This window comes from Nanorana parkeri, unplaced genomic scaffold, assembly GCF_000935625.1.
Source record: "Nanorana parkeri isolate BGI_ZX_2015 unplaced genomic scaffold, ASM93562v1 scaffold815, whole genome shotgun sequence".
NCBI lineage: Eukaryota > Metazoa > Chordata > Amphibia > Anura > Dicroglossidae > Nanorana > Nanorana parkeri.
In genome coordinates this window covers 173,394-200,383 of record NW_017307083.1, presented here as the reverse complement: position 1 = coordinate 200,383, position 26,990 = coordinate 173,394, and the positions used below count along the sequence as shown (strand labels likewise).

The 26,990-nt window shown below is 38.7% G+C and overlaps 1 protein-coding gene and 1 long non-coding RNA gene across 2 annotated transcripts in view; one reads left to right on the top strand and one right to left on the bottom strand.

Moving 5' to 3' along the window:
- PLCH2 (phospholipase C eta 2) overlaps window positions 1-26,990 on the top strand; it is a 400,220-nt gene that overhangs the window by 367,759 nt on the left and 5,471 nt on the right. Inside the window, exons 22-23 of the mRNA XM_018565131.1 lie at window positions 2,166-2,245; window positions 24,319-24,658. Coding sequence (XP_018420633.1) covers window positions 2,166-2,245; window positions 24,319-24,658 — 420 coding nt within the window. The remainder of the gene's footprint in view (window positions 1-2,165; window positions 2,246-24,318; window positions 24,659-26,990) is intronic.
- On the bottom strand, window positions 1,782-26,438 carry LOC108794140. The gene is made up of 3 exons (XR_001941693.1): window positions 26,262-26,438; window positions 12,099-12,110; window positions 1,782-1,795 (listed from the first exon to the last, which is right to left on the bottom strand). It is a non-coding gene; the product is annotated as an uncharacterized LOC108794140 (long non-coding RNA).

The following is a 26,990-nucleotide window of genomic DNA, read 5'->3' as shown; positions in this document are numbered from 1 at the left end:
TAAATCCTCAGCCCACTTCTAGGTTACTGCAATGCTAGAATGCCCAGGCCAGTCTGGTGTTGGCTGACCAGGCATGAAGTAATGCGAGGTCTTGGTCTACTTCACAAGGGACTTCAGACATCAGTGCTCCGTTCCACTGGAGCACTCAGGGAAAGGACAGGTGCTGTGCATCTGACAGATGAACTGTCACTGTGAGAATGACAGGGCAGGAGAGGAGCACATTTGACAAATGAGACCAAGAAACCCGTTCCCCTGCTGTCTGTCTATCTTCAGTCTCCATTATCAGTATTCACTGCTTGCAGACTTGTGCCTCCTCTGTCCTGTTCATTTCCAACGTCTCCTCTTGGTCTTCATCCTCATTCTATGAAGTACATTACTTTTTAGGTGCTCAAAACCAAGGCACAAACCTCTCTGTGCTGAGAATCCTATATTTTACTGTAAGAACTCCTCTCCTTCGTAACCTATCTCTAATGCTTATACTCATTAAGATGCATACTGTCAATTAATGGCATATAGTATATTAAGATACTGTGCATCATTTATTTATTTATAAAATTCGATTTTAACCTTTTTTCACCCTCCTGCCACCACATTTTGTGTACATGCATGCACTTCAGAAATGGCTGCATGGCATTTTTTATGGCAGGGTTCCAAATCTTAATACCTAACCCTAGTCTTCCACTTAAGCCCTAATCCAAGCCCTTTTCTAAACACTATAGCTTAACTCCTAACCTAATTAACTTTCAAAACAAAAATGCAATGTGAAATATTGAGCCATTACTTACCTTGTCAACAGTTCTGTTTTATAGACCTCTAACACTAAATGATAAAGATTTCCAGCAGTGCCAAAATCGCAATGCCTAAAATCCCATGTCAGCACTTCATATCACTATTTTTCTTCCCTTTAATATCTGCCAAGTCAATTTTCATATTTTGTTTATTTCCCACTTCTACACTCCTGTCTGCTTATTCCAGTGACGTTATTCTGCTCTGTGTGGCCCTGTCTTGTTCTTCTTCTCCCATATTTGTCTGCCTGTGGTTCTCCTTTCTCTTTGCCGTTTCTACCACAGTAACAGCATGTACTCGTCAACCAGCATTTCATCCAGTCCTTGTTGCTCAGGGGCCATTATAACTTGCAAATGCCTGTATGTCATTGTTCCCAGTGCCAGGAGGGTTCATTACCGCATCACAAGCTTCACACATCCGGGATCTTAGAAGTAGGGATAGCAATAAATTGGTTTTATGATAAAATCTGCAAGTGATAGGAGGGGCATTGTTTTTAAGTGTCGAGAATGGGTAAAACGCCTATCCGTTTATTTTTTGTAGTCTGTGTCCCGTTGGGGAGAATTTCATTTACTTTATGTATTGAGGACACAACTGGAAGTGAGCGTAAATAGCTACTTATTTGAGGGGACATCACCTCTAAAAACGTCATCAATGGAACTTGTTTCCTCATTGGAGGATTGTACACTCTGTAACAGTGAAATGGTCACTGGTATAAATAAAGAGGGTGAACCTACCCAGTGGACAAAGAGAAAGGAATAAAGTACATACACTTGAAGTTTAAATGCTTGCAGGCTAAACAGTCTTCCAACTTCATTTTGTCTCTTCACTTCAGTATCCCTGACCAAATTAAATTGAATTAGGAATTCCCTCTAAATGACCTCTGATTTGTTTATAGTGCGTGTTCTCCTACAAAGGAGGGTCGGTAGGGCATAAAAGGAGCAATAAACCATTTGGTTAGTCTAGTTTGTTTCAGTTGATAGCCAGCAGGCAAATGATGACGAGGCTTTTTCTGTGGTTGCAAACATTGTTCTCCTAAATGTCTAATCTCCTTCCTGTTCCCATTATCCTGCTATGAGATATATGGAGCTGGTGATGTATAATCTTGGCATTTCTAAAGGAGAATAAAGTTGTTGTACAAGTATTTCCCATAATTCTCTGTTATTGGATACATGGAGCTGGTAACTTGGGCATGCATCCCAACTAAAAATTACCTAGCCCTTGACTGTTCTTTAAAATGAGTCTCATCCTGGGCATTGTACTTACTAGTGTTCTGCTCCTAGCAACATAAAAGATCAATGGCCCTCCATAAGTAAAATATGCATCTATTCTTGCTAAAAGGGAAACTGAACATTAATCTTCCTTGCAATTTCCTCCTGTAGGTTATCGACATGTGTACTTAGAAGGTATGGAAGAGGCATCCATCTTTGTTCATGTAGCAATTAATGACATCAGTGGTAAGGTGGGTGTAACCGAATTCCTGTAGCATAAATTGATTGTATTGCATAGACCTGTATTGAGCTGACGTCACATTATGTGCCTGTGGTATACATTTTATATAATATAACAAAAAAACCATGATTAACTTGAACATTATGTTGAGGGACTGGACCATTGGAACAATACCAAATGTTTTTATCTTTTTCCTTCTTTTATGTACTGTGCTCTTTTGCTCAGAACTATTTAATGATATGTTTAAGTTTCATAGGTTTTGATTTACAGGTAATATTATCTTTGGTATACAATTGTCCTGTCTCATACACAGAAATGAACGTCTCTTTTATTTGCTGTTAACATTAGGGCTTTGCTATTCTCCGAACAGTGATTGGTTATAACTATTAATGGTGAAAAGATGGAATAGATTGGTATCTTCCAGCAGGCATTAGAAAGTTTTGCATTCATTACTGTGAGAGTATTTCTATTTAAATATGGAATGATTCCAGATCAAACCCATCTCCTACCCCTAGACATGGCTATATGTGGAAATTGTAGTGCTCTAGGCAAAGGTTTCAATCCAGAGCCTTCTATAGATACTGTATGTTAGGTTAGCCAATAATGCATGTATGATCTGACCACCCTAGAGATGCAGTGGTGGGTCACGCATATCCAAAAGGGAGTAGGTGACCAACACTGGCAGTGCTGAACAACATACAGTGGAGCAACGGAGATCAAGGCTGGTTTTCTAACCTCCTCAGTAACCAGACAGTGAGGTTGGGTGCCTCCAATAAACATGAGCTAGTTAAGAAGTTTTCCATTATGTAAGACATGTTTTTGCTGGACTGTTTTGCCATGTTGGTAAAGAGGGTCTTTAGTGTGTGTGAAATCCTCGGCCACCAAGGAAGCAGCCATAAGTATTCCTTATGTCTATCAGGCATACTCTCTTAAGATGCAGAGTTCTGGTGCAAAATCTCAACAAATGCCCCCTTGTATCTCAGTACAATAAAAATATAATTGGCTTAAAAAACAAATGCAATGTAAGCAGCAGCACAAATCTAAAACATGTCATGAAGAAAGAAAATGCTACTTGTGTTAACCGAAGAAGCTTATATTACTTATAGACTCTAGAGGGCAGTGCAAACCAAAAAATCCTTAGTAGGTTGAAACCAGGTTTGTGTTTGTTGTAGAGATCTGGTCCTCCGTCTAATGTTTACAATGCACCCAATTTATTGGAATTGTCAACCCCAAGCGCTTACGCTTACTGAAATTATTTCCCAAAGGTGTTACATTATTTATGTTGTAGTGCATTATTGTGTGTTGCATTAAGGCAGTTTGTTCACTTGAATGGGCTGCTTAACACCAAAATACACCACAAAAAGGAGCATGCACTATTTCTACTAACCAGTGCAACAAAGCACTCGTGTATTGGGGTGCCTTTCAGAATGTACATGTGTTGCTGCAGTGTGACAGTGTCAATCCAAACCAAGGACTGATTGTAGATGTTTTTTGATTTTAGATGTTTAATACCTGATCTGCATACTTGTTCCAAGTTTTTGACCCAGAAAGCAATTGAATAAGCATGACTACCAGGCAGCTAGCATTTTCAAAAGGAGAGGTCAGCAGGATTAGTCTATGTATTTGTTTCTATACAAGTTACCTGTATATTGATTAATATTCACTGGAACACTATACCGTCTGCATTTGCATTTACATGTTAAGTTTTTATTTATTCCACTCAGTACTGCTGGTCTCCTCTGAGTTTCTTATGTAGTAACCAGTTGAGCACTGTTCATGTCTTTGACCTTCTCTGCATCTTTTACTGTATTAAATTAAGTATGGTTGCCATACATCCACCACCCCAGAAAACAAAATTAGAAAATATGATTGCAAATCCCACATTTTTACAGTTGTCACTACAAAATTAATACAGGGAAAATCTTTCGAAAGGGGACACCTGTTCCAGTAACAACTGTCTAAAGGGGAATTTTCCCTCACTTTTGAAAGGCTTTCTCTCACTCACAGTTGTGTGTCCGGGACAGAATGTGAGAGGAAATCGCTCCAATTGGATGCAGAAAAATTGGCGAGTTTTACCCATTCCCTGCTCCATTCAAAACTAAAGAAACCTGTTTGGGATTTAGATTTGCATATATCTTGTTCTTTTTTTTTTTTGCCTGGCTAGGTGAAATCATTCCACCAATCAGATGCATGGGATTTCTTGATATCATTACTGTGTTGACAAAGTATAGATGTATACTGTACTATATTTTCCTGTTTTTCTAATCCACTGAACACGATATGTATCCATAATGGTCAGATAACCTAACCATACCGTTACAAAAACTTTCTGACACTGAACGCGAGAAAAATATTTGTCTTGGCTCCTATGTTTGGCCATTCTTCAACCTTGCCATTTCTAATATCAATAGGGGTGAACCATAAGGAACGGTTCAGCTCTTATGATTTAATAAAAGTATTTAGTACTTTGCTGCATTTAAGCTGTGCTGGCAATCATCATGATGTAGTAGTGTGGGTAGGCGCAGACATATAATTCTCAAGGGTTAGCCACTCTCTCGTTGTACAAAGGTTAACTAGATGGTTAGCGATTGTAATTAGGTGGAACAAGGAAATCCTGAAAGCCTTCAACTAAAACCCTAATACTTTTGGCCCTGGTACCCATGAAAACTGGAGGGGTTTTGTTATGCCAATAGCAATTAGCTTGCTGGCGATGGCCATCCCTTTTCACTTCTTAGCTGTTGATCCATTACTGTGATGGGCAGCGTTAGTAACCACTAGAGAATCGCTGGAAAGGAGGTGGACCAATGACAAGAAAATCTGATCATTGTGCTCCTGGTTTTAGGGATGCCAGGCTACCCTAGTTGGCATCAGTAGGTCATGCATGCATCAGAAAATGTTTGATGTGTGAAGTGTAACTTCAGCCAAAACATAGGTTTAGATCCTCTGTTTATACTCCATAAAGGGATTGACAGATGGATAGAGCTGAGGTCCCAAAAGCTTTTTGTATTCCCACCTAGTTTTGTGAGGTAGTGGTGATGGGCAGTGTTTGGACAGTCACTTGGCAGCCGTTCTCAAACCAATTAACTTTTAAGGCCACTGTGGACTGATTGGGGAGAGAGTAAAGGACTGAGGTATCATACCATAGTCATACTGTCTAAAGCAAGGTTGTTACCGCTGTATGTATCCCTGATTGGGAGATTTACAATCCCTGTCTATTCATTGACAACTGGTAGTGAGGGAAAATCTCTAACAGGGACTTTGTATTCCAATAAAACTAACATGTTCTAGCCTTCTTTCACTCTTCTAATAAAAATGTGCTGGTGTGTTCCTAAGTGATTACTGCAATGGGACCATACACAGCAGTAAAAACCTGATAAATGTTCTAATCCTGCCTCAATTTATAAAAAGAAAAACTGACGTTGAACAGTGATACATTGGAGGTAGGAGGCGCAGGATCCAAATGCAGAAAGATATCACAGTCAAGATATAAACTGTATTTAGGGTGCAAGGTTGGCACCTCATGGAGAGGAAAAGAGTTTTAGGCAAGAGCTTTGGGTACAGGAAAAAAAACAAGAGGTACAGAGGTACAGGAAAAAAAACAGAAGTGTCAGAACAATTGTTAAGAGACGATGGAGCGGTAATTTTTTCCCGAAAATCAAAAGGACGAGCCAAATGGGCTTTACCATTAGTGGCTAGGGCCTGTTCTTAATCCTGAGTGTTTTACTGTTTATAATATTTAATCGATTCAAGCTCAAGACAATACAGAGTCTTACATACAATTCTTGAAATATCCAAAGCAAATTATTCTGAACATTAGGAATTGTTTTGTTTTTTTTTTTGGATTGGTGATAAAAGCAATGACATACCACCTGTTTTAAGATGGCAACACTGTACATTAAGAAGGCAATAGTGTACATATACATTTTTTTGTATTGGATAGAATAGGAAGGGTTTTTCTTTGCTGTTCGTGTCCCTTCAAGAGCAGCGTTAGCCCCCTGTATTAATCCCGGTGACCACAGCCAGTAAGAGAAATCCAAAACATTAGTGTTGTCACCAGAGCAAGAAGCAAGGATGAATAATTGGACTGTGGACAATTGTTTCAGTGACAGTTGACCAAAAGGGAAATTCCCCTAACTTTGTGGAGATCGACTCTTATTTCCTGTTGTGTCTCCAGGCTATGGAGTAAGATTATTGCCCCCAGTAGAACACAGACAACAATAAATAACCTATCAGGGGTTTTAATACTTTCTTACTCTATCCAGGAAAGAAAAATTGGCTATGCATACACTTTAAGGGAAGGAGGTAAATGTGTAAGTTGCTTGTTATGAGCTCCTTATTTTGAACCAGTACCCTGCTTTTTAAGTAGATGAGATGTCTTTATTTCACATTATTTTTCTGTGCGTTGCTTTCAAGAAGCGGAGTGTAAGTTATCAGTTACGCTCAAAAACCAGCAAATGCTTAACAATTCCCTGCTTAACCCTTGCCATGAACATCACAAGCAAAAAGGAAAAACAAAACAAGCTTTTATGGTGCTTATAGCCCCACTGTGTCTCTGCCAAAGTTGAAAGTAAGGCATTTTGCTTGAACTGTTTTTTTTAAAGTGCTTCGTAGATGTGTCCATGTTTCCATGGAGAACCTAATGTGCCCCCAATGAACTGTGGTGCCCATATTAGAAATGCTAGCAATTCATTTTTTTTTTGCAGAGGTTTTTTATTCATTTAGTCCTCTTTTTATATCTGCAGTAAACAGCTGCTATACTAATTAAAATCCTTGCTGGTTATACTCACCTGTAATTTAACTTTGTATTTATTCCCATCACCTCTATAACCAGCTTGAACTTTAATTAAAAACTCAACTCCAGGTAAACAGCTGTATAAACAATCGAAATATATATGGCAGATGTTTTACCTGCCAAAGTATTTTCTCTCCATCCAGCCCAGATATACAGACAACACAGCCAGGTTGGTGACCTGATTTTTCTCTAGTGCACTTAAACAGTACAGCTCGGTCTTCCTGCCCCCTGCCTGTGATTGGATAGTAAAAGTGCAGCTTCAGACTGATGAGCGCATCCCTCTGCTTTCTTTACCTATCGAGGTATTCCTTGTTTGTGCATATGCATGCCGCACATCTGATTGGTTCCAAGTACTGCCCATCCCTCTGACCAGTGGTGCAGGGGAGGGGGTCGCGGGAGCGGATCACACTGGACCCCCAGCGGTCTCTAATGTTGCAGTAACATGCTGGACACAGGACTCAGTAACGCGCTGGACCCAGGACTCAGTAACGCGCTGGACCCAGGGCTCAGTAACGCGCTGGACCCAGGGCTCAGTAACGCGCTGGACTCTGGGCTCAGTAACGCGCTGGACTCTGGGCTTACCTGAGACCACACAGTGCCTACCTGAGAGTGAGCCTGCAGGGCACACCATAGATCCTGCACAGCCCATCTGAGACTCTCTATGGCGGGATCCGCAGAGTCTCAGGTGGGCTGATTGCAGGGGTCCCTTTCCCTGCACCTCATGCCAACTCCTCTTACCTGCTGCTGCTGGGGTCCGGCCTCCTCCATCCCCTCCCCTGTCACCTCTGCCATGCCACCCCTAGTACAGCTGATACCCATGTAAGGGGCCCACCAGGCTGCCCAGACCCCTCACATGGGTATCGGTCGTACCCCCCTGATGGCCCTGTCTGTAAGCATTTAATCAGAGAAATGGATTATAATAGGCAACATTACAGTGTAATATTCCCTGTTATAATCCATTTTGCTAATTAAACGAAATAACAGCCCACAGGGTGCAGTTACACCCGTATCCCAACCCCCTCCTCCCCCCACTCCTCTTTCGTGGGCCAGAGCCTCACAACATCCCAGCCAGATGGTTTCAGCGGGGTGGGGCATGTGTTTTTTTTTTCTATTTTTGCTTACCAGAATGTGTATTTATATAGCTACCCTAAATTCTGTGGATTTTGGTAAGTTTCTTCATGGAACTCATTCACAAGGGTGTATTTCTTTGCTGTTGTACTTAATTCAGCTCTGTCTTGAGTTCATGTTGCCATTTGTCTGTTTAGTGGATCTTTTTGTTTTCTCTTGTCAGTATTTCTGGCTTCTCTGACCCTATAGAACATACCAGGTTCATATTTGGGTGCAGGATACATAGATTTTGGCTAATCTCCACACTCGGTGTAATATACATGACTCTCCCATCGGTTATATTAACTTACTGAAATGTTACATAGTATAGTTTGAGCTCTGGAGTAAAAATACTGGTTTCACAGTCTGCATGCTGCTGATTGTAGCCTGGCAAATCTTTATGCCATTCTGTTGAAACAGATTTTAAAGGCAATGACAAAAAGAGCACCGAGATGTAATCTACACAGTCTGTGGCTACTGGTTGATGTCCGTGCCAACCAATCGTAACTAATTTCTCCTTAAAGTGCGAGGGGAACAACAAGTCCAATTTTGGGCTCATTTTCTTTGATCTAATTTAATAAATCCCTAGTGCATTGAATAATTTAATTATTAATTAATCCACCTCAATGTGTACAGTACACACCATTTACCTTGCATGATGCAAGTGAAGTGGTAAGCACACATATATGTCTATATTCGCTTTAATATGGTGGTTTAAAAAAAATCTAAAACATATAAAGGGGAATTTATCAATACTGGAGCAGACAAAATCTTTAACAGCTGTGCATGGCAACCAATCAGCTTCTCTCTTTCATTTTCAAATCTTAATTGAACAAACTGAAGAGAGATGCTGATTGGTTACTATGGATGACTGCTCCAGAATCTTTCTGCTCCAGTTTTGAAAAATTCCCCCCCCCGCCGTCATTGGGGTGAGTTTACTAAAACTGGAGCAGACAATCTGGAGCAGCTGTGCATAGTAACCAATCAGCTTCCATCTTCAGTTTGGTCAGTTAAACTTTCAAAATGAAAGCTAGAAGCTGATTGGTTGCCATACATGGCTGCTCCAGTCCAAAATTCCCCTCATGGTCTTTAAAAATATATACTCACAACTGACTTGCAAGCACTACAAAACCAGTTGACTATTTTCTGGTCTTCTCACAAGAAATCCTTTCATAAGGAATAATTAAACACATAGCTATACTGTGTAGCTGCGGGAATATTTCAAATTACATGTTGCACAAATAAGTATATTATTATCATCATTGTGCTAGTTTAAATATATTAAATTTGCAGACAAGCTACCAAATATATTCCGTATGTGGTGGGATGTGTTAATTAATGGTATGCTTCCCTTAATTACATTTTGATGCTCTTTTATATCTAGCCTCCAGAGTATTTACATTAAAGGTATAGCTAGTGTCATGTTTTTCCAAAGGAAAACTAATTGGCTAAGCTGACAAGACGGGTATTGCTTTGGAATGAATGTTTTCAAGCCTTTAAGCTTGTCCACACAAGGAACAATTATGATAGATCAGGGTGCTATGGACCTAATCTGTACACAGTGTCAAATGACTGTTAGGTAGGTGGCTCTTTATAATGGAGAACAACCTTCTCTCTGCTGGACACAGCAAAGTTACTCAATGCTGCACCCTGCATGTTGCACTTCATTCATAAAATGCGGGACCCAGTGTGGAGCATGCGGGATCCTATGGAGTATACTATGCTTAATAGACATGTGCGACTCATTTCGTCCCGAGTGGACTTTTTCATACTAATTTCTGCAAATTTGGACATTCGGATGCATCTGAGGATGGATCCAAAAGAGTGCCACGTTAGATGCATGGTTTGCAGTAAAACTTCCTATAACCTCAGTGCTTAGAGACGCATACTGTGGGCAGGCTGATAGTGTGAAAGCGGGTTAGCAGCAGTGTAAACATTGATCACCCTCGCTAGCAAAGAGAGGTCAACAATGGCAACCAACATATTTTTTCAATATGTGTCTCATTTTAATTGCTAAAGCCAGTGAAAAATGTACTTCTACACTTTCACTGTCTTCAGATACCTTACATGAATTAAACAAGTTCTGACTGTAATTTAGCACTGCTGCTTTATTATTTTAGAGGTGGCCTGTTCTCAATTTATGCCACTTTCATGAAAAAGACATTGTCAGCCCAGTAAAAGACTGCTTGTTTCCTTTTTTAATGCTTATTGAATACACAGTAAAAGTTGCATTTCTTTACAATCCTTTTATGTCATATTGCAGACGTATCACTTTTCTCATTGAATAGCCGTGTGATTGCAGCTTTTCATTTGCAACCCAAGTATAGAGTTGAAAGAATATTCTGGTGTACATTTTAATACCGATATCACAGCTAATCAAGACTGTTTGTTGGAAACACATGTTTATATTCCCCCTGTTTCCTACTGCATATGTTGAGTGCCTTGATTCAGTATGTCTCCTGTATGCATATATATATATATATATATTGAGAGGAGAGTTTCTTATTCCTCTAAAAGCTTGCACAGCACAAAGACTATTTAGAATCAGCATGGCTTATTTCCCGGAACATTCAGTTTCACTTCACCTTTTACATTGTGCAGACAATACAGGGAGTTGTTAGAAGCCACAGTAATCTATAATTAGTTCAGATCCTGAGAAGAAATACCCTGTGCAAAAGTATAACACATAGGAGGAGGCAGCAATAAAATAACATAACATACAGATGCTTCATATTGTTGCAATTAAGTATAAACAGGTCATAAATAACTATCATTTTCTTATAAACACACTTAGGAAAAAGGGGAAAAGTTTACCTTGATATTAATATATATATTAATTCACACACAATTCATACATTAATTCACATATATCTATATATATAGATAGATAGATAGATAGATAGATAGATAGATAGATAGATAGATAGATAGATAGATAGATAGATATCTATCTATCTATATATCTATATATATATATACATAAACTGACTATAGCTTTTCATAAGGTTGAAGTTGTCTTATGATAAAAGATTTGTAGTACTTTATTTAGAGCAGGGGTACTCAAATCTTCTAAACAAAGGGTCAGTTCCCTGTCTTTCAGACCTTAGAGTGGGTCAGACTGTGGCCAGTGGGAGTAGAAAATGCCATGGACTTGGTGGTCAGTGGGAGTAAACAATGCTCCAGGCTCTGTGGTCAGTGGGATTAAAAAATGCCAGAGTGTTGCAGAACAGTTGGAGTACAAAAGGACTTGGCACCTGTGGTTAGTGGGAGGAGGAAAATTCTCCATGGTTAGCGTCAGCGGTAGGGACAGTGCCCTGTTGTTGGTTTAAATGAGTTTAGTTGTGCTCTATACTTGAATTCAGTGGGAGTAATGGTTCCCCATCATTGGTTTCACTGGGGGGAAAAGTAGTACCCCATTGCTGGTGTCATTGGAAGGAATATTGCCTTATCATTTGTATCAGTGGAGGGAATTGTGTCCCATCATTTGTATTAGTGGGAGGAATAGTGCCCCAAAGAACAGCAGCCAGCGAGCCATAGTTTGGGGATCACTGAATGAGGCAGTGCTGTTTTAAGCTCATATAAATGGCAACACATTTTTACATGGCTTACTCAGTTTGTCTCCAGCCATATCAGATTGGGATTGCCAGCCATCCAAAAATGTACAGACCTGCTATAGAAAACACAGACTAACTATCCAGACTGTATCAGATTGTGTGGTAAGGGACTGAGAAATTGTGTCAGTCAAGGGACAGTGTCTGGGCCTATTGTTTGGGCGAAGGTCACATGCTCCTCCATACCCAAAAGCCCAGTGTTTTGCAGCTGTTCAAAGAGAGACAGAGGATGGCAGGGAAATGGAGGAAAGGTGAGTGGTTCAGTATTGGGGCAAAGTGACAGTTTCTGTAATTGATCTGTCATTTTTGGGGGGTCCATGGAAATTAATTTTGAGCTTGCAACCCTGAGTAACGTATCATAAAAACTGCCATCAGAAAGACCTTCTTCAAATATGGTATAACCTCTGTTCACAAAAGCACACAGATACAGATAGGGTACTTTATCATGTGCTATTTGCTTATTTTAGTTTTGTTTTTTTAACTCATATATATATATTCATATTAAAAGCTTTATTGCAGAGATCTGCTTTAATCACTACACGCATGCCATTATTATTCATTTTAGCAGTGTTCTTTATGTAAAAGTCAATTCACAAAGATCATCACACACATTTTGCCTTCTAAAAATATTGCTAACTTCTGACCACCATTGCCAGTAGGTTTTCTATGCAAGTGTCTTTTGAGCAGGCCACAAAAAGAAGCCATTTGAGATGATGACAAATTAAAGACCCTTAGAACAAAACTATAAAGAAATCAAGAATAGAACAATTGCAGTAAAAAAAAAAGAAAAATAAATAATTCTGCAAGTATTTAACATTATTTTGGTGTAATTCCTGTGACTTTGTGAACGGACTGTTGGGCTTTGTATGCAGTCTTAGCATTACTCTGTTTGGCACACCATTAAAAAGTGTAGAAAAACACTTGGCCATCTTGCAACTTCTCTGCAACCAGTAAAACCCACTTTATTCAGTTTGTGTTCTGGATTTACATATAAAGTTCCAGATAAGAAATCTTTAGGCCAGCTGCAGGTGTTTATTATCACCCCCTAGAGAGATCCCAAGTTGCCTAATTTTTGCTCATTCTCCACATTAATTTGTAATAATTTGGCTGGTTTATGGTCACCTACGGCTATTTTGTAGTGTGCAAAATGGAAAAAAAATGCAAAAGTTAAGAACTTTGAGATTTTTTTTTTTTTATGAATGAGCAGTGTCTGGATGTATAGTATAAAGATTCAAAATTCACATATGCACAGCGCCTAAGAAAACATTCACATTAAATCCCTTTTAGGCTTCAAAAAAATCACCCCATGTTGTATTTGATGGATGATGGTATACTGGAAATCTCATTGCAAAACCCAGATCAAAATGATTAGTTTCCTGTGCTCTGGCAAGGCAGGTTGCTATGGATACCTAATTAACCAGTGGTCTCTTTTCAGCTATGTGGGGGGGATTTTCAGATGAGAATGTCAGCTGTGGCTATATATCCTCATATGCTTGGTATAGAGCATTTGATGTGACGCATATATATATCATGGTTGTATATTATGGAGAACATCAACATTATTCTTATCAATTATGCAATGAAGCTATTACGGGAGGTTGCAGTGTATTCAGTATATATGTTTGCAAGGGGCACCACACAAACTGGCAGTATAACTAAAGAAGGAAGACTTCATTATGAGTCAAGTACAAAATATTATTTCAGCCATAGGTGGTTCTGTTATGCTGACACATCTCCCAGCTTCCATCAGTGAATGTTCTGATGGCAGCTTCTGTGACTGAAATATCAATTTTATGTTGACTTGTGCTTGACTTATCCTTTTACATTGTTGTTTTCCTGACTGCCAATAGAAGCTGTACCTGGCGCTTACAAGATTGCCAGTTAAAAGAAGTAATTTGACTATGACCTACCAGTAAAGAAATGGAGTTAGACCCTGATCTAAGAACACATAACCTACCCACAGTGTTCATGCTGAAAGCAAAAGAGCAAAGCTGTTGTGTCACTCATAATACCAGACAAGTGTCTACTAATAGTATTCTACAATGGTCAGCTAACATATCATTTATTATGTTACTGGGGACACATTTTTCCTCTGTGGCCCCAAAAAAACCCCATTGCATATTTCAAAGTGGTATGCTTTGTAGCATAAGTACCGATCAAAGTGGTATTTTTAAAGAATTATTTTACATTCTAAAGAATGCAGAGGAAGGAGTAAGATTCCATGGCAGGGAACATTTAGGAGCATAGTGTATTAGTTGTGTTTGCTGCCAATGGCTTGGTGTTGGTGTATTTCAGTGCAGAGTTGTCAGAAGAGCATTGATGATGCAGCATGTTGGCTCTGCCCATGGAATAAGGTTAGTATGCAGAAGTGACTAATTTAGCATGCTTCAGAAAATAGTTAAGGTTCATGTTATGTTCTAGAATTGGGGAGTTTAGTTTGTTTTAAGGTCAGTTATGAAGGATAGTTAAGCATTTAGGCAAATCATAATGGGTAATGCCTAACTTTTGTGTTTAGATTGAGTGTTTATGTTTAAACCTTAAGTTCTAAGACATATGTTAAGATATTATTTTAGGTTGTATGGTAAGTGTTAAGAGCTCAATTAAGGGATGGTGTGATAGGAGGGGCTGTGTTGTAGGACTTAGTGGCACTTCCTGACTTGCACTTATTCTCACTGGGAGAGCTCCTGAACTACAGGAACAGAGTGCTTGGTGTCCAGAACAAACATATTGGAGACATTTACATGTATGCCGCGTCCTACATCACTGTACATCAAAGGGACTCTTTGTAGTGAAAGTGCTGACTGTAAAGCGCTAAACTTCTTCCCTGTATGTAAAAACAATTAATTATCTTCACTATGATTGTTTGTAAGTGCCATTTCCTATTAAGTAGACAAGATTTTCTATGTCTGTGTAGGGTGTGCCATAATGATTTTGTGTTAAGGTCCAAGAACCAAGTTGGGCTGGGTTGGTTAATGGCCTACAATGATAGAGTGAAAAAGACCATAAGGGAATTGTATTATTGTCATGTACAATGGTCATGTCATGGTGGTCGTGTGGTGTGCTATGACCATGTAGAGTGTAGGAGAATTGTATTACGATCATATAAAGTGGGCACGTCATGGTGGTGTGGTGTGCTGTTGACTGTGTATAGTGCAAGTTAATCATATCATATAGTAATGATGTGCTATGTTTGTATACACTCTAAGGGAATTATAGTACTGTATGATCATGTTGATGGTGCTATGGGTATAAGAGAACTGTATTATGGTCTTGATTGAAACTTCAGTATTCTATGTCTGTACAAAGTGTAACCGAGTAACCGAATGTAATTATTATAATGTCTACTAATCAGACACACATTCCTCATACATTGTCTCTCTAGAAATGTAATCCATTTTGAATATTAATGGATATTCTATCTTGTCTATGAAGACTTGCCCAACTCTTCAACCTTTATTCATGGGAGGGGCTAATAATCAGGTGCAAGTAATGCACTCTGGAGATTATAGTCCTACATGAATGTATCCTTTGAGACATTTCCAAGGGGAAAAAAATATCTCCAAAATACAGACTTTGAATGTGTCCATATGCCTATAAGCAACCTTAACAGCTCACAATAATAAATGTTTTGCTGTCACAGCTTTATCCTAATTTTCTTCTTTTCTAGCTTTTGCTTTTTTTTAAGTTGCTGCGGTCCCTTCTGTTCAAGTTGTAGAATGTTATCCAAAAATGTGCATATGTCAAATATTCTGCTTTTCTGTTTGAATGCAGTGCCAATAAATCATCTTATGAGTAGAACCCAAGCCCTGTACCCTTTAACTCTGCCAAGCTGTCTCTTTGAGCAAGCTCTCTGTTGTGTCTTACTGTTTGTGGTCTGTCTAACCTGCATAATGTTTCACTGTTTGTTCTCTTATTCAGTCTAGCTGTGAAGTTCTTCTCTTCACTTTTAATGTTGTTTCTTTCTGATTTACCTTTACTTTGTCTGTTTGTGATTTCAGTGGACTTCTCTGTGTCAAAAATCTACTTTTAGAAGCAGAGACTATTTAGGAGCCATGAAGGTACCCCCCTCATGTCACAGGAAGGTGTAGTGAGTGACAGCCACTCACACATTCTGCATGTTTTCTGACAAGTCAACTCATAAGCATCATTGTCTCCTTCTGATACATTTAAACAATCAGTTCATTCTTTGGATTGTGCTACAACTGGTAGGCCATCCACAACCTTTAGAAGACCATTTATGAAGCTGATCCAGGGTGAAAAATTAACCAATTTTGTATTTTAGAGACTTTCCTCTTTTTCAAGTGTCCTTTTGACGTGTTTTATTGTTTTTTGTCATTTATTGTGCTTTACAAATTTACGTTTTGGTTAGATTCGCTGTTTTTTGTTCTTTTTTCATCACATTAATCATTAAGTCCATTAATATACTGTAGCACAAGCACTCTTTGTAGAGCCAATGTTTTTGAGACTAGGAGACTGGAGTAGCCAAAATAAGGTCTTTCAAACAATGCATTTCTTGCCAAATGTTATGAATACAAAGCGATCATAAAGCCAGTACTGTGTCCCAGGAAAGGTGGCAACCTAAAGTATACTGCAAACCAAAACTTTTTTGCTAGTTTTCAAGAGAGTAGAGAAGGGTTAGAACCTTTCTCAAGAAGGAAGATTAACCTTCTAATTTTTCCCTGGTGACCACTGTCACCAAGACTGCATATGAGAGAAAATATGGAAGTTAAGGGAAATCTCTCCAAAGGGTCACAAACACACAAAAAACATGGCAGGGATTTTATCCATTCCCTATACTGTCAAAAATGAGAAAAATAGCTTTGGATCACCTAATAGAAAAATGCTTTACTCACACTATGAAATGTGTATTTTTACTTGATTATTACATGATGAAATAATCCAGTATTGAGCTTCCCTATCCCACTTTGTCTGACTTTACATTTGGAACTCCATTATTGAATTACCAGGGCAAATTTAAGGCTTTCTAAGTAGATTCAGGTGTGTAAGTATGGCTAAACTTGTTTCAACCCCAACCTTCCAGTCAAACTGGCCATACACCTATAGATTATCTGCCGATTTTCTATGGTCGGCTGGTAAAAATGCAATAGAGTCCACACAGTTTAGTGTAGATGGAGGAATCTGTTGCACGTTTTCCTTCTCACCATAGAAAATCTGCAAATAATCTTTAGGTGTGTGACCAGCTTTATACTTGCCTGTTCCTGATCCATTGCAATCTCGGCTATGTGGCCTCCTCTGCACCATACAGCCTTTTGTTGAAATTATCTCCATCTGCCCTGCACAGGCAATCCATTTTCAATTCTATAAAGAGTTTGTACTCCCACCTCTGTATAGACTGCCCATAGCATTAAAGGGAATGCACACATGTGGGGATTGGGTACAGGTGAGTATAAAACTAAAAGGATGGGGGGGAGGGCCTAGGGGCTTCCAAAAATAAGTAACATTCTTTCAGCTTGGTTGCACTTTAATTACGTGATTTAGCAATGTATTCGTATGTAAATTGATCTTTAGACTAAAAAAGGTTTTCCAGGTAATAGACCAAAGTTGTTTAAAGGCTTAACTGTACCTCTCAACTTTTTAGGCTTACTAGACAGCTCTGATTGATGGAATTGGGTGGAAATATGTGGAATTGGGTGCAGCCTGATTTATCTTCTGTTTAATAAACAGTAAAATTAACATTATGCATGTAATTACCTTTTTTGTATATTTCTACTACAGAATCATAACTTTTCTAACTTTTTGTGGGTCCTGATAACAGGGTTTCTGAAGTATCTATTTAAAACAAGTGTGTTTACCTGGATTCCTTTTTAAAAATTGTGCATTCCTATCCAAAGGTGAAAATGTAGCATTCGTTTTTGACTTCTAGAGACTGGTTCAAATTATTTTTAGATGCATTGTTTTTTGCATCTAAAGTTTTAGCACAGAAATTTACAGTACGAAGTTGGACATGAGACCTAAACTTGTAAGTGAACGGGGCTCCCCCACCTTTTCTTTTTAATTGTTAATATTAACAATACGAGACCCCAAATTACCTTCCTGTCATTGGAATCTCTTGTTACATTTTCCGGTGGCCCTGCTTTTTCCAAGCTACAGCTGTGGAGTAGGGCTGGATGTGTTTCACCATCCAGTTAGAGCCTCTGTCTTACAGAAGGGTATTCAGGTCACTGTGCCTCAATTAGCACTGGGATGGCTAACAAATTCAAAGACGGTATTGAGGGAAGCTAGAGTGAGATTATTAAGTGGTTCATGTAATAAAATCAGTAAGCCCACCACCAGGGAAAGCGAAATGGAATGATGATGGTATGGTTGGATGTTGGGAACAATTGATGCCTGTCCACTCCCAGTCCCACCAAAATAGTGACAACACCGGAAGGAACTATGTAAGCAATATATAGATCTACTAAACAGAGCCATGTCACATGTCCGATAAAAAGAAGAGATTTTGTAGGCCTGATAATTTAAAAGTTTAGAACTATGTCCTTCATGTAGATATTTGGATCTGAAAATGAGTGCTCAACCCTGCAGTACGTGGGCTATGCTTGAGACGTGGTGTGGCTGTCCCATAACGGAGGCCAGACACTTGAGTGTATGAAAACACTGGATCAGTTGCATTGTTTAAAAAAAAAAAATGGCACTGAGTTTTGGAGGTCTACACTTCCATTGTCAGGGCCATCTTCACATGCTTGGCCTTCTTCTTGAACAGTCTTGCCAAGCAGGCCTGATCTCATGCAGCCTACTAGCTTGTCTTCATATCAGATGGAAGCATATTGCCCTAGACATTGAATTTATACTTGGTAAGAGATTGGTCCTGGGAAGAAAGGAAACAATAACAAAAAACACTGCCATGTCAGTCGACTTGCATTTTACAAACAGGGGTCCGCCATGTTTTATCGGCTCGGTTGATTTAGAGCCTATGGATGAGCATTTTAACTCTGCATGAAAGAACACCTTTACAAATTTGGTTGTGCCCAAGTGGTAAAACTACACAGCTGGTAGATAAAGCACAAATTATACAAACTATACACTTTTACTAATATTAACTAATATTAAGTAGTATTTCGTAAGTGGCAACACCAGTTAATGTTTAAACTGCACTAACACTTGCCATCACAATAATGTTTTGGTTGATATGCAATAAAATAATAATGCCGTGGCTTACTCTTATACATATTATATTAAAAACACATAATTATCCTATAAAAAAATTAAACATGTAAAATGTTATCTTTTATGAGCAAGTCAGGATTTACCATTTATATTTTGTTAGGTCATTGAAATCAACATCATCTTTTGTCTATTTTTTTTTTCTGTTTCCGCGTTGTTTTCTAAATCCCTTAATGTAGTGACGCCAGTCTCCTCATCAATCAGTTATGGTAACCTGACAAAAATTTGTTATACAATCCTCTGGTCCACTTTGTATTCAAAATCAAGGCATGTAACCGTGTCAGACTATTTGAAAGAAGCCATTCTGGATCGCCTTCTAAATGGGTCTTGGTTTTCCTTTAACAAAATAATATTGCATTTGATCTGGGTTGCCAATTAATTTCTAACTGAATCCTTTTCTTTTAGATTGTTGTTTTTTTTTTATAATTGCACATAGGAAATGCACTGCAAACAGCAGCACATCATTATCATACTCGATAACCCACAAATTCATGTCATAGGTGAAATGTTTATTTCACAGTGCTCTGTGTGAATGCATCCGATGTGTTGTTTGTTCAAGAATGTTTGCATTCGAGTTGATCTGTATACTTGCCAACTTCTACATTCCGTTGATAATTTGGTTTACATTGTTTTATGTATCTTTTTATAGATCTGTGTTGTCAAATTATATAGCCTGCAAACTCCCAGGAGGCTTCCTCCCTTCATACATTTTTCATTTGTATAAATTCAAACAAAGCTTTTTAGAGCTTTGATGGTGTTGGGTCCCAGAAGGGCAATTAATTGACATGCAGCTTGCTGATTTGGATGTGTCTCACAGTTCAGTTAACAAAGTGACCCATTAGGGTTTTCTGGGAGAAGGCTATTCCAAAAAAATCCATGTCACAAGCTTTTGTGACTAGTGTAAACCTTGCACCTGAACACTAATGCTATTTTTCGTCAAATGAGATATTTTAAGGAAAGGCAACACCTATTTAGGTTTCCCAATGCTTGTAAACGTTCTGCTGTTCCTCTTGTTACTATGCAACCATTCCACATCTGTTATAGACAGCAGTGTGCAATGTTTTACATAGCGGCAAAGTACATCTCAAGATGTGAGGATAGAAATATGGGGCTGTCATAGCTCATGGTTTTTATAGGTGCAGACTTGGGGTGGTCATTCTTATCTTGGCTGACATGGAATGCACAAGGGATTTTAGATTTTTTCAGATTTCTCTGACTACATGCTTGTTCCAGAACTCTACTGTACTGGAAGTACTGTAGTCAGGTTTAGGATAACAGCCTTGGAACCTGTGCCTTAAAAAAACACGGCAAAAGAGTCCGCTTCCATGGGGGTTACTTAGCATTTCACAATGAACATCATAAAAACCCATTCATGGCAAAGGGACTGATTCCCTTTATAACACCTTGCACAGATAGTTACCTTTACCATGCTGCCACCCTGCTCTATTTGCCTTGTAGGACCCTGTGAAATAACCTGTACTTCCAGCTATGAGGGAGAACCTGTACTTCCAGCTATGAGGGAATGTATACCCATTTTCTTGCCATGGCGGCACATAATGGCCAATCAAAAGGCCGCAGCACTTAAAGCTGTAGTAAGCCCATTATCCGATGTAAGTGCCAACACAGACTGATAGGTCAAGGCTCTGGCAGGAAAATGGGGGAATGTGGAGGAGGTATCAGTAAAAAGGGGTGGGCTATCAATTAAAACTGTTATTTTGCCCTGAATGGGCAAAGTGACAGGTTCAGTTTAAATGACCGAAAGACAGGAGATGAATTCAATTTCTAAAATTGACTGCCATATTTAATGTTCTTATTTTTAAGCAGCTGGCAGGATGGGCTATGTTTTTTTTTTTTATATATATCTTCAGGTTCCCAGGATGTGTCTGGCTGCATAAATTCCAAAGTATAGAAAGCAGCTGTCTTTGGACACTCAAATTCACCAAACATGGCCTGTCTTCAGTTCCTGCATGTACCACATCAGTCACATGCAGTATGCTGTAAATATGACCCTTTTTATCCATCCATGTACAGAGTGTTTAGCAACCATCTGAACAATTCCATATTTGTAGCAACTTCAAAAACATTTTTAAAATAAAAAAAAATCTATTTCAATATGCTTTCATAGTTACATAGTTAGTCAAGTTGAAAAAACACACATGTCCATGGAGTTCAACCTAATATAAGAGGAAAAATAAAAAGCCTAAACAGAACGCTATGCTCACAATTACCCAATGTTGATGATCCAGAGGATGGCAAGAAAACCCTATAAAGCATGGTTCAATTTGCTCCAACAGCGGTAAAAAATTCCTTCCAGATCCCATAAGGCAATCGGTTATTCCCTGGATCAACAATCTCTGATGCTTAATATACCTATAATAACTCAATATCCAGTAATGTCCTTCCATAATGTCCCTTTCCAAACCCAAAACTGACCTAAAGTATGATGCCAAGACAAAAGGAGCAAATTGGCCTTTATCAATGTCTGCAAGAACAGCAATGTTTGCTGCTAGTAGCAACCAGTCAGATTATCCTTTTTTTGTACTTTAATTGATCCATTTTACACAGAGATGGTGAGGAGCAACAGCAATAGTTACTTCTTAATAAACACTGATAAATATTGGATCTATATTGTTATGTTTTATGCAGTCAATGGGCTGCCTTCCCAGCAAGTCACGTGCGCCTCTAATTGGTGTGTATGGCTGATGGCAGTGCACAATGGTTTTCGCTTATGCTTTAATTCCACAGACCGGGCATTGGGCATTATTCTCCAGGTTGCCCTTTTAAGCACTTTTTTTTTTTTTAAATATTTTGAATAACTCGCCTGTCATTGCCTAAACTGTTGAAGGAAAATGATGTCTTTCTATACTATCAGGAGGAGGGCAGAGATGTCTTAAGACATCACAAGCAATCAAATATTCACTTTTAATTATGAAGTCTATAAAGGACATTAAAAGATGATGTCTGGTTGTTGTTATCTACGACACCTCTCAGACCTCTGCTTCATGTTCTCAAATAATGCCAACTGTGGTTGTTAATAAAGAAACGCATGGCAAAGAAACAAATCTCATTCTATATACTTTTTATAGGTATCGGAACAAGGAAAGATGGTTACCACTGCTTACTATGCTTTTCACATTTCAGATTTCCTTATTAAATAAGCTTTAATGTCTACTCTGTATCATTTGTTCTGGCTCCTTCTTCCTCTATTCCCATTTCCATAAATGTCCCTCAATATGTCTTAATTTAGATAGCTGCCCCATCTTGCACACTGCCGGAATGAATGATGATAATATACCTTATTTTTTCATTAAAATACAGACAGAATCAATGGCAATAATAAGCCTAGAAAAAAACCAGGCACAGCAAAATGTTACTATTAATAATTCATGAGACGTTGAGGACATATATTTTTTTATAGGCAAAAAGATGTCAGGGGTCGTAAAATGCTTTCCTGCAAATTGTGCTGGAGAGGTTGGCAAGTATACATGGAATGCTTTGACAATGCCAGAAATACATTCTTCATGATCTCAGTTCACAAAGGAGAATGTAATGATTATGTCATGATCTGCACTCATAAACCCACCTACAGTACAACTTGTGGTCTGATGATGTCTTGCTTCAGCCAACGGCAGTCTAACCAGCTCTGTGTTCTAAAAATTCCGAAGCTTATATGCGTGCTTGACACAATTTGCACTGTATCTATAATCTATATATAAACTGCCACTGTTGTGCTGATGGTATTTGTGTTAACTGTGCTTTTTCTGTTTAGATCAATGTATGTCATGGGATTGAAATGTGATGGGGAAACAACTAAAACCTTGTAATCCTTCAAGGATAACTGTTTGTTTGTTTTTTTTGTTTTTTTTTTAAATACATTCATAGATAGCAGTCTCAAAATTATAACCTATTACCTCTGGCATTTCATCATCCTACACACACATGCACACCACCACCTTGAAGCTGTCATCACAAACCCATTGCAGTATTTACAATGCAGCCTGTCTATGTTCACACAGGAACTGCAATCAAGGACTGAAAACCAAGGATTGTTTCTGTTCACATACCTATTGCATTCAAAGTCTTCTGTGCCAAGAGTCAGTCATAAGCATTGATGTTTGCACTGCTCTGGGCAAATGTAAGCACTAGAGATCACAAACTCTTGACAGATCATGCACAGGTTTAGTTACAGAGATGGGAGTTCATGTCTCCAGAGCAAACCCCGACAGATGATTATCTGAATCCACATTGGATAGTGTATGGACAGGTCTTGGCCAAGTTTATATGGAGGCTGGATGCTTATAATATATTGTGATCTCTAGTGGTGACATGAGTTCAGTACTGCATGAGAATCATCATGTTTGGATCCTGGCACTGAAGACATTGACCATCAGACTAAAGGCATTACACAGACTAAAGACATTAAATCAAACAGGTATGTGGATAACATCTTCGTTTTTCATAGTCCATGACTGCAATTTCAATACAGCTGCAGGCATACATAATATAAATAATATAAATAATGCAGGGTTTTCAGTGCTGCCTTGGACCTGTATTTCCAGGTGTTTACTTCACTAATATACAAATAATTTACATGGTTGCTATGGGCATTACCTCAATATCTCCCTGGATTTTAAAACAGCTTGTAGAGACTCTGTGCATACTTCTATGTGGATGATGGAAGGCAGCTCTATTACTGCTCTCAGTACAACAAGCAAAATGCAGGAAGAAAACCCATTTTGGGGAGAGGTATGAGGAATCGGCAACAGGCTCATATTTGCCGATGGGTCAGAATATGGCTGCATGGCCTGTGGCAGTACTTATAACTCTGCTTTATATTATTTCAAGCCAAAGATATTTGGGATGTGAAAAATAACATTAATGTTTCTAAACTGTAACTTGAAGCTCAAGATCAAATAAAAGGGTAATTTATACATACATTTTCCAGTAGACTATGTCCATATTCTTGATGATAATTGTGGCCATCTAGGATACTCTACCTTATCTCTAAAACCCTAGATTTTAAAGGGGTTGTTCATTTAAACATTAATCAAGAGCTTTATGGATCTTGGACATAGTTTGCTACCTTTTGAAAAAATACTAAGAATAAAATTATTAAAACAGGAACAAAATTGGTACAAAATTTTATTTACTTTACATAATTTTTTTAAATGCCATATCATAAACATATTGTATTATTTAGTGTCACCTTTTTCTTATAGCAGTACAATGTGTTTTTGTTTTTTTATAATTTTGTAATTTTGGTTCCAGTTTTATTTGTTGACCAAAAATGTTCACCTACATATGGCGGGAACATGAACATCCTCATGTTCATTTCATGTTGTACAAGCAACTCCTAATTATTTTCTCTTCCTCTGGCTGCTTTCTACTCAGGTCAAGCAGGCCGTGGGCTTAAAAGGACTGTTTCTGAGAAACCCAAAGCAAGCCTCTCTGGACAGTCATGCTGCTGGGCAGCTTCATCGGAAACATTCCATTAGTAGCCACATATTGAGAAGAACTGCCAGTGCTCCAACTAAAGGCCAGCAAAAACACAAAAAGGGCTTTCCAGAAATTGCCATTGATTCCAAAGACAACAGTTCAGAAGGAGCTAGCGAAGATAGAGAGACAGATGATTCCTCTATACCCCGCTTTGATAAAGAGGCTGAAAGTGCTTCTCCGATTCTTCCATCTAGGGACGGTACTCCCACGGAAATGCACAGCAAGGGTTTGAAAGGTAAGAGTTGTAGCTCTGGTAAAAGCAAAGGCCATGTTCGTATCTCTAGGGGAACGATGTTCAGCGAATCATTTCGGAGATCTGAAAGAGTCCCCCATCATGACAGCCCTTCTCATAAAATGGGTGTATTCGCACGTTGCTCAATGAATGGTTCAGGTAGGATTGGAATGGCCAGCAACTGTATGAAATGTATGATTGGCTCTAAAGAAAGCCCAGATCTAGACTGTAAGTGGAGTGATAATACCAGCGCCAAGCCTATTATACATGACATGAAAGCTCGCGAACATTATAGCAGTGTGCAAGAAGAAAGGTTAGAATTGAAATATTACGGTATTACAGATCAGCCAAGGCGGCAACAGACAGACTTATCTCTCAGTGACCATGGGAATGCCAATGATCCACCCCGAAACTCACAGTCTATTGTTATTCCGGGAAAGAAAAATGGAGACTCTAAATGTGCTGGGATGAAAAGTAATTCTAGACAGAGATGGCAATGCCAAACAGGTGGCAGATATGGAAGTACTGTCAATTTGGTACCTGTTGGCAGTGGTTCAGTTTCCTCTAGCTCCAGCAGTCTAGAGAGCGTTGGAAGTCCCGAACTGTCTATGGTCTGGCATGAAACTTCTCGAAGGCAAATGGGCACCCTTCAAAGGGAAATGAATGCCTTGTTCGTTCAAAAGTTGGAGGAAATTCGAAGTAAATCCCCTATATTCTTTACTGGTAAGATGCATATTATGTCCTGCCATGACCTTCGTAGAACATCAGTCACAACATAGAATTCTATTAGTTTGCTCATTCAGTGTTGTGGTTTTAGTCTGCAGACATTAGTGCCATGAGTCTAGTCACAACATTGTTGTAATTTTCAATGTCTTTGCTGTGTGTGATGCTTTCCAGTTAGAGTTTTTTATTGGCAGTGCCCCGTGTAACGCCTAATGCAGGCAGTGGAGATTAATAGCTGCTTTTGGGTGACAAGCAAATTTCTCTCCTATTTACCCTTAAAAATCACCAAATAAGCAGAGGTTGTAAATATCTAAAGCAATGTCCTCTTATGCCTTCCCAGACAGTGCCATGTAACAGAATAGATTGTTTGCACAAGAGGCCAACTACAGCAAGCAGAACCCCCCTTTTTATGGAAATTTTCCTCAATATAGGTGTAGAAGTTTGCATTCCAAACAGGTCCACATTTTGAACGAGAGATTAGGGAAAAAATAAAAAAGATATTGGAGAACAAATAAATCATCAAGCAAGTGTTTCCCAGTATGCATACAGGCATTGATGGCTCTGCAAGCAATAGCCAGCCCTCAAAAAATGTTACGTCCCAAAAAAATACAAAAAAGGTGGTACAATAATTGCATAGAATTTGAATCCAGGTGCATCTTAGCATGTAAACTTGATAACATTAGCCATTGTTAGAGTGCCTACAAACACCACAAAGGGATAGTGTCTGTGTATAAATGTGATCTCACTCCCCCTACCTGAGTTTGCCAGTGCATTCCTACACAAACGTTGTCTCAGCCTGACCTGCCATGGCTTCATGAGCAATTCTCTTGGCAAGAAGCAGTGCACGAGTGGCTTTCTGGGATTTTACTTACAATCTTACAACTACTCTAACTGGAGGACATTAAACTGTGATGTAGTAGTGCTTGTTTGTTGTGTTGTGTGGACTATATGTTTAAATTAAACTTCCTGGATTCCTTTCCTCACTAACTACTCTCATGTGTTCTGCCTTTTCACTTGTATTCTCCTCGACTCTCTAGTAAAAGACTGAAAGGACCAGCCAGATAAGGTAACAAGCTGTTACTGGTTTACAAGCCATGTGGAAGATGGCCTTTTGTGTTATGCTTTGCCAATACCTCTTAAGTATCTAATGTGAATTACTAGAAAAAAAAACCAAATATGAGTATGAAGATCAAAAATCAATATGGCATTAATATTTCACTCTTTAGAATCAGTACAACGTTAAAGAAAACTTTTCACCAATTGAAAAACTTTAAAATAGCAGACAGCACAAAGGTGCCTACTGCTACTACCTCTATTAGGTAGAAAACTTTCCAATGTAGTTTTACTTTGCTAAGGGCCATACTTCTGGGCTAAGCTCCACCTGCTTACATATACCCTGTCCTATAAAGACTGCCCATTCAGGTCATAGTTACAGTGTCTAAAGTATCCCAGACCACATTATTCTCACCTCTCCTTAAATTGTTTTTTGTAGACCTTATAAGTTGATTAGGTGTAGTATATCATGAACAATTAAACAAATCTATATCAACAGCAAGAAGCAATGGTATACTGTAGAATAATTGGTGAAATTATCAGGAGAGGCAAATAGAAG